The sequence below is a fragment of the Bubalus bubalis genome, chromosome 6, assembly GCF_019923935.1.
Source record: "Bubalus bubalis isolate 160015118507 breed Murrah chromosome 6, NDDB_SH_1, whole genome shotgun sequence".
NCBI lineage: Eukaryota > Metazoa > Chordata > Mammalia > Artiodactyla > Bovidae > Bubalus > Bubalus bubalis.
Genome location: NC_059162.1, coordinates 11,544,869 through 11,552,755, shown reverse-complemented (window position 1 = coordinate 11,552,755; position 7,887 = coordinate 11,544,869). Strand labels below are relative to the sequence as shown.

At 36.7% G+C, this 7,887-nt stretch overlaps 1 protein-coding gene across 1 annotated transcript; it reads left to right on the top strand.

Moving 5' to 3' along the window:
* The first annotated feature begins 5,392 nt into the window (after window positions 1-5,392).
* Window positions 5,393-6,455, top strand: LOC102412771 (olfactory receptor 10R2-like). The gene has a single exon (XM_044945467.2). It carries the CDS (start codon window positions 5,508-5,510, stop codon window positions 6,453-6,455), a length of 948 nt encoding a protein of 315 aa, XP_044801402.2. The 5' UTR covers window positions 5,393-5,507.
* The last annotated feature ends 1,432 nt before the right edge of the window (window positions 6,456-7,887 follow it).

Sequence of the window (7,887 nt, the reverse complement as noted above, 5' to 3'; positions counted from 1 at the left end):
TGGTGTTTCTTTGGAGTCAGTGATATTTTTCCCCAGTTATTAATAGTGGAAAATAGAAAGGTGATCAAATGATAGAAAGGGTAGCTGAATGGAGGAAAATATAGGGATACATTATTAGAAAGAAAGAAAACAAAAATTTAAGCAGACTATGAACTATATGAAAAAAACAGAAAGCATTTTTACTTAGGAGGTAATTGCCAGGGGCCGGAGAGAGGCACTCCACTCGTGACAAAGGTCATGAGGAAGGAGGCTCGGCATACGCAAAGGCGGGATGGAGCCTCAGGAGTCCCCCTGGGTATTGTCGAGCATCTACCCCCAAAAAACCAGAGTCTGCCTACTTTATTGCTTTGTGCTCTCACCTCTGACTTTACTGGGGGCTGTCCCCCACCACCATCTCGGTCTCCTGTCAAAGAGTTAACTTACAGCTCCAATTAATAAAGTTCCTGGGCAATTAGGAGTGTTTAAATCCAAACCCCTCAGATAGCTCTCTAACTCGCCTGACAAGTTTACCCGGACTCCTACAGCTATGCATACGATGGTTTACAGTCTCCCAGCCTCGAGAGGCACGGGAAGCTTAAGATATTCAAATAGCTTAGAGCCTCTCAGAGAGTTAGAAACTGTCAGAATAAAACTAGTAAAAGATTTCATTGACAAGCCAATGCTTGCTGCCAAGTTTCCACATCCCCTGTATTGTATCCTTGAATGTGTATTAATTAATATAGTTGGTATGTAGAAAAAAATAAGTAGTGGCCTTGGTGTTAGCAACTTTAGACCCTTAAGGTAATAAATTCTTTCCTTTGTTGTAAACCCATTGCACCTCTGCCCTATAGGAATGCAATTTTATCTAACACCTTTGGAAGATGGCGCCAAACCTTAAAATAATTACTCTTAGAGAAAATAAGTCTTACGGTTGACAAACCTTTGTCAAGAGTCATAAAATGTTAACAGGTCTTCTGGCCAGAAGATGATGTAAATCACCTAAACCATTTGTATATGATAAATTTGCAGGAAAGAAACCCTAATTTTTGATAAGGATCAAAGACTGCTGACTTTGCATCCCCTATTATCCTCTATGTGTAACTTAGGGTATAAAAACCCCTGTTGAAAATAAAGCTATGGGCTTTGCTCACCAAAGCTTGGTTTCCCCATGTCATTCTTCTCCTCAATTTCCAGCTGAGTCTCCATCTGGAGTGTGGAGGTCCTCTGCGACCATTTATTTGCCTGGGCTTCTAAGACCCACTCGAGAAGGTGTCTAAGGTGGGGCACCTTCCGCTATTCAAGAGGGCCCCTGCAGCCTCCGTGGTCAGAGCTAACCTGGTGTCACAGGTTATATTGATTTTCCACGTAAACCAAGCTACTCAGCCTCTTTTCTCCATTGAATTTTCCTACTGAGCTATCCTCATTCTATTAATCTTTATATCTTTGATGAATATGTAAATAGTCACCGACGCCCTCTCCCCTTCGAATACCCTGGATCAGCGGGGACTGGACCTCGGCAGGCAATAGCTTTGCAAAGGGGATCAAGGTGATGTCAAGAGTACTAATTGAAATCACTACTAATTCATTTATGGACTGTTTCTTTTCTTTTCTTTCTTTCTTTCTTTTCTTTTTTTTTTTTTTTGTGCTCATCAAGCCCTTATATTCCATATATTTAACTTATTTGAACATTGAACTCTGATTTTTTTGTTTTGTTTTCACTTTTAATTTTATATTGTATTATCATTGATTAATAATGTTGTGTTAGCTTCAGGTGTACAGCAAAGTGATTCAGTCATACACATACATATATCTCCTTTTTTTTTCCAAATTATTTTCCCATTTAGGTTATTACAGAGTAGTAAACATAGTTCTGGGAGAAGGCAATGCCACCCCACTCCAGTACTCTTGCTTGGAAAATCCCATGGGTGGAGGAGCCTGGTGGGCTGCAGTCCACGGGGTCGCTAAGAGTAGGACACGACTGAGAGACTTCACTTTCACTTTTCACTTTCATGCATTGGAGAAGAAAATGGCAACCCACTCCAGTGTTCTTGCCTGGAGAATCCCAGGGACGGAGGAGCCTGGTGGGCTGCCATCTATGGGGTCCCACAGAGTCGGACATGACTGAAGCAACTTAGCAGCAAACATAGTTCTCTGTGCTATACAGTAGGTCCTTTTTCGTTGGGCTCTGTTTTGAGGATACATAGGGAAAAGTTTTAGTCTTTATTCTTGAGTCTGTCAAATCTATCAGAGAAAAAAATCAGGAAAAAATAATTTGGATATAACATTCTGAATATTTTGTGAGGACACATGAAACAATCTTTAAATATATAAGAAACAATAAACCCTCTTTAGACAGATTAGAGAAAGTTCAATAACTACTGACTTAAAAAGTGTAAAGAATGAGTGGGTCACAGATGAAGGCAAAAGGAAATTGGAGTCTGAGATCTCTCTCTCTCTCTCTCTCAGCATGACATCTTGAAATATGATGGCATACATGAAAAACTGTAGGTATGTCAGTGTAATTCCAGTGTGTTGTATATTTAAAGAATAAGGTTATAAATGTAGATATGGAAGATAATTATTTATCTTTTTAACCAAAGTAAGGGTATTAACTTTATCTTATCTCACAGGTGTCAAAGAGTGATTGAGCAAGATAATAGATCAATTTACTTTTTCCACTTGTGAAGATAGCTTAATTACCCTATTTTCCTTTTTTTTTTTCCCTTCTTTTCATCTTTCCAAAATTTTTTTTTTTTTGGGGGGGGGGGCTATAATATCTTTCTTTCCAAGATTACAACACTATCTTCTATTGGCCAACTATTTTATGCAGAATCTTAGAGCAGGTTAAGTATATCCAAATTTTTCCATAATAAATTATTCTCAAACTTCAATTCCCACATACATCCACAGGATGAGTTTGAAAAAGTAGATGACGATTGCAGAGGTTGGCAGGGGAGTGTCATGGAATAGCCATTGAATAATGTGGTGTGTCTTTCTTCTCAGAAACTCCATCTTGCTTTGGATAACTAGTCACTGTTCTTTCTGAGGATGATCTTATAAAAGAGAAAATACTCAAAGCAAAGAAACCAGGAAATTGAAAATAAAAAGATGGTATCTTAGGAAGAATAATAGAAGAGTCTTTGTTCTGATCAAAAGCACAGTGTGTATTTCTTATAAAGTTTACAGATAAGGCAATTCAAAGATAGCAAAAGAATATCTAAAGCTTCTGATTTTAGTCCTATTTCAAAATTTTGCTAAATATTTGTCTATGCAGAAGATCAAATAATAATAGAAATAGTGTTATTCTTAAAAGACTTTGAAGTGAAAGTTGCTCAGTCATGTCCGACTCTTTGTGACCCTTTGGACTATACAGTCCATGGAATTCTCCAGGCCAGAATACTGGAGTGGGTAGACTTTCCCTTCTCCAGGGGATCTTCCCAAACCAGGGATCAAACCCAGGTGTCCCACATTGCAGATGGAGTCTTTATGAGCTGAGCCACAAGGGAAGCCCTTAAAAGACTTTAAAGCTATCAATAAAGTGCTTTTAAAATTAAAATAGAGAAGTTTGGTTAAGCAGATAATGGAGAAAATCACTTGGTAATTAGAAAAGAAAATGAGACAACAACAATTTTTAATGTATGTTTTGTGTCTGCATTTAGATAACTATGTTAGATTTTTTATCCAAAATTTTTGAAGCAGAAGGTTAATATTGTATGCTAAATTAATATCAGTGGAACAAGTATAGAAAATCTATGAAATCAAATGCTATCTACCTTTTGAGTTTTGAAATAATTTAGAAAAGAAACTGAAATCATTGGTCATTTGTTGTTTCAACAATTTTTCAAGTAACTGGTATATACTAGACACCATGGTAAGTGTTGAAATGCATTTTCTGTCTCAGGCAAGTTATTATATTTGGAGATAAACATGAATATATAATACTAATGACAAAGGAAGTAAGATTCTAGTGATTGCTAAGGAAATGCAGAGAAAGCTATAAAACATGATTAGGAAGTTGGAGGAAGGATCAATGAGCATGTGTTATTTTAGATGGGAATTTAAGGAAGTTCCTCAAAAGAAAAGAAGGAAAATGATAAATATAAAGCATGGACTATTTCCAGATGTAGGGGATGATATGAAAAATGACATGACTGTTAAAATTTTCTCAATGCCTAAATGCATTTTCTCAATGATAAGGTAAAGGAATATGTGGTGAAAGTTATGAGTGGAAAGGTACATTTGAGAAAAATGAAAGACAAAATACAGTTGCTTTAACTTTTTTGATAATTGCAAATTATTGAGCTTATTAATGGGATAGAATTTGTCCTATTGAAAGAAAACTGTATTGCTATTGTGGAAGCTGGCTTAGAGTGGGACCAGGTGGAATCCTGGGAGCTCATTCATAAAGCTCTAAGTAAGAGTTCAGGTAAGAGCTGATTTCTAGCAGAGGGAAAGAAATGGATCCTAGAAGTATTGCAGATCAAAACAAATTGGAAGATGAGAATTTTCAAGTGTTTAATTATTCCTTAGAAATTTACAATGGATGACTAAGAGATTTTGAAAAGTTTTGTTGGGATAGAGAATCCAGATAAAGGAACAGATTTAAGTTTGAAGTGGGAGAGGATAAGGATGTTTTAATTTGAAAAAAATAATAATCTAATACCAGCAATAAGAACTGTATCAGAAGCCTTAGGGAATGTATCTGAGCCTCCCTGCTTAAGAATTTAGAGACAGAACTGGGACCAATAGACTGTTGGGTTTCCAAATCAGGTATATCAAGGTTAAGATATATAACCAAGTGGGCAACCAATGAATACTGAAGCAAAACTTAATTATTCTAGCCACTCATTTTCTGTAAGAGGAAATCAAGCTTAATGTCCTATAAGAGTAAGAAGCAAAATTATGAAACTAGTTCCAAGACAGCATCTGTAGTTCTAATCCAAATTAATTTTAATGAAAACTGCATGAAAATGGGGTATGTGATTAGCAATGAAAGGAAACTCTATTCTAAGGACAAGCAACACAAAACAGTTCAATAGATATTGCCCTAGATGAGGAATGTATTAAAAGAAAATGGGAAGTAGATTTTCAGATATTGGTGCTATTGTTTATAGAATACATGTGTCAGTAATATGAATGAAACTATGATCACTTGTAATAATAATTATTATAGATAAAGAATATTTAAGAATTAAATTATAAAAAAAAAGACCTAAACAGAGACTATATATGTTTGCAAGTTGGGACTATGTAAGTCTTCAAAGCCTGAGGAATAGGCTTTATTTGAGCTAGCATCTGTACATTATATGTAAACACGTGTCCCCAGGTTCGCTGCTAAAATCATTAGCAGAAAGTTATCACTGTGGGTGCATATTAATTTAGGATAATATTTGGCCACTTTGAAATCCTGTTGTTTCTCTTTCATACCCAGAATGGCTACTTTATGAAGGGTAAGTTTCCTTGATTTCTCACCTCCAGTGGTCTATGGACTTGATCATATTGACTTTATTCTGTAGGATCAACTCTCCATGGCTAATTCCTCCTGTGTTACTGAGTTCCTCCTGCTGGGCTTCTCCAGCCTTGGGGAATTGCAGCTTGTCCTTTTTATGATTTTTCTCTGCCTCTATTTGATCATCTTGAGTGGAAACATCACCATCATCTCAGTCATCTGCTTGGATCACAGCCTCCACATGCCCATGTACTTCTTTTTATGCGTCCTTTCTGCCTCTGAGATCTTCTACACAATTGTCATCCTGCCTAAGATGCTTATCAATCTGCTCTCTGTGTTCAGGACACTGTCCTTTGTGAGTTGTGCTTCACAAATGTACTTCTTTCTTGGTTTTGCTGTCACCAATTGCCTGCTTCTGGGAGTGATGGGCTATGATCGCTATGCTGCCATCTGTCAGCCTTTGCACTACCCCATTCTCATGAGCTGGAGGGTATGTGGGCAACTAATATCAACTTGCATTGTTAGTGGTTTCCTAATATCTCTGTTGGGAACAACTTTGGTCTTTAGCCTCCCTTTCTGTGGCTCCAACAAGGTCAACCATTACTTTTGTGATATTTCACCAGTCATTCATCTTGCCTATGCTGGAAGTTACATTAATGAACTTGTCATCTTTATCTGTGGAGTCTTAGTGCTTATTGTGCCCTTGATCTTCATCTGTATCTCTTATGGATTTATTGTCTCCACTATCTTGAAGATACCATCAGTTGAAGGCAAGCGAAAAGCATTCTCCACCTGTGTCTCTCATCTCATTGTGGTCATCATCCACTATGGCTGTGCTTCTTTTGTCTACCTGAGACCCTCAGCCAAACATATTAATACATCAGGCAAAGACAGGCTGGTGACAGTGACCTATACCATCATCACCCCACTGTTAAACCCTGTGGTATACAGCCTCAGGAACAAAGATGTACAGCTGGCCATTCGGAAAATGATTGTGAAGAAGGGGTTTTCTACTAAGACTTTATAATTAAAACACTTTTCAAACAGTACACACACATTTAGGGCAAATGTATCACTAACTGTTTAAGTCATAAAAATTTCTAATCTATTTATCTGTATAACTGTATAGCCTTGGATGAGTTTGATATTGTGGGGCCTTAATGTTCTTTTATGTAAAGCAGTCTTGGTACATGTTTATCTCAAGGTTATTGCAAAGATTAAGGGAGATAGCAAAATATCTGTCACTAAAACATAACTTTCCTACTCTTCTTTTCCCAGATTTATGGTTCTCAAAACTGTCTTAACAGCCATTATCTCTTGCCCTATGTTTGGCTTGTTTGCCAAAAATCTTTATGGTCATTTTGTTAAGGATTGTGTCCAGTTTATAATGAGGTGCTTGGGCCAGAAGGTACTTTGGATCTAGGACTGTGACATGATGTGGTAAAATGTTACTGTACTAGTAATTAGAAGATTTTAGGTTGACACTGGTGAGGTCATGACTTTCATATAGCTATAGTTGTTTTCTGAATCTAAAAAATATAGAAAATAGGGATAATATTATTTTCTTTTTTTTTAACCTCACTAAGCCTTTTTTTTTTCATCTAATGGATAAGATTTTTTAAAGCATATGTAATATGTAAAGCTGCACAGAATATAAGCCTCTATTAACATATTAAACAAGCCTTTATACATTTCTCCAAGGACCTTTTATTTCCTCGACTCTGAAGAAATGGTGTTTCTCAATGCCTTTTTTGATCACTCCTTTGAACCACTACTTATGCGATTAAAAGATATGCCATATAAATGAACAAGAAATAATAACCAGCCAATCCTGCCTCAGGCTGAAAAGATGTCTCTGTGTTCTTTACACTAAATTCATTAAGAAGAAGAGCTCCTAGTTTCAAATTTGCCATCTGAATGTATAAGACCGTGAACGCCTTGGGTATTTACCTCGTCCTACCTCTCACCTGCCCAGAAATCCCTATCATCAGCATCTCCAGGGAAACCAGCCTGCCCTGAATGGGTATCACAGAATGTACATCCCTGTTGTTTTCAGCTCTCATGGTCATTTCCCCACAATTAACCTTATGTTTGTCTCTTTGTGATTTTTGTACTTTCTGTCTCTTGCGTCACACAGTAGGGTTAATCTTGGTTAGCAGGTGTTTGAGACAGCTATGATGATAATCTGATCCTTTCCCATCACTCATGTGACCTGAATTTCAGACACATTCAGCAATTTGTGTCCAGTCCTCTCTACATGCTGCTACTTACCAATATTATTTTAAAGCTTAATGATTAAAACTGAAGTTCACATTTCATGTATGACCTCCATTTACAGGGTAAAATGTAACTGTATTCTATTAATTTTGTTTAGATTGTTAAATCAAAGGGTAAAAAATTGTCAATAATGCTATCATATTTTTAATTTACTACCTCTATTCACATTTTTGTCTTCCAGT

Excerpts from the sequence above, each read along its gene's own strand:
- LOC102412771 (XM_044945467.2), top strand. The coding sequence starts at position 5,508 with ATGGCTAATTCCTCCTGTGTTACTGAGTTCCTCCTGCTGGGCTTCTCC.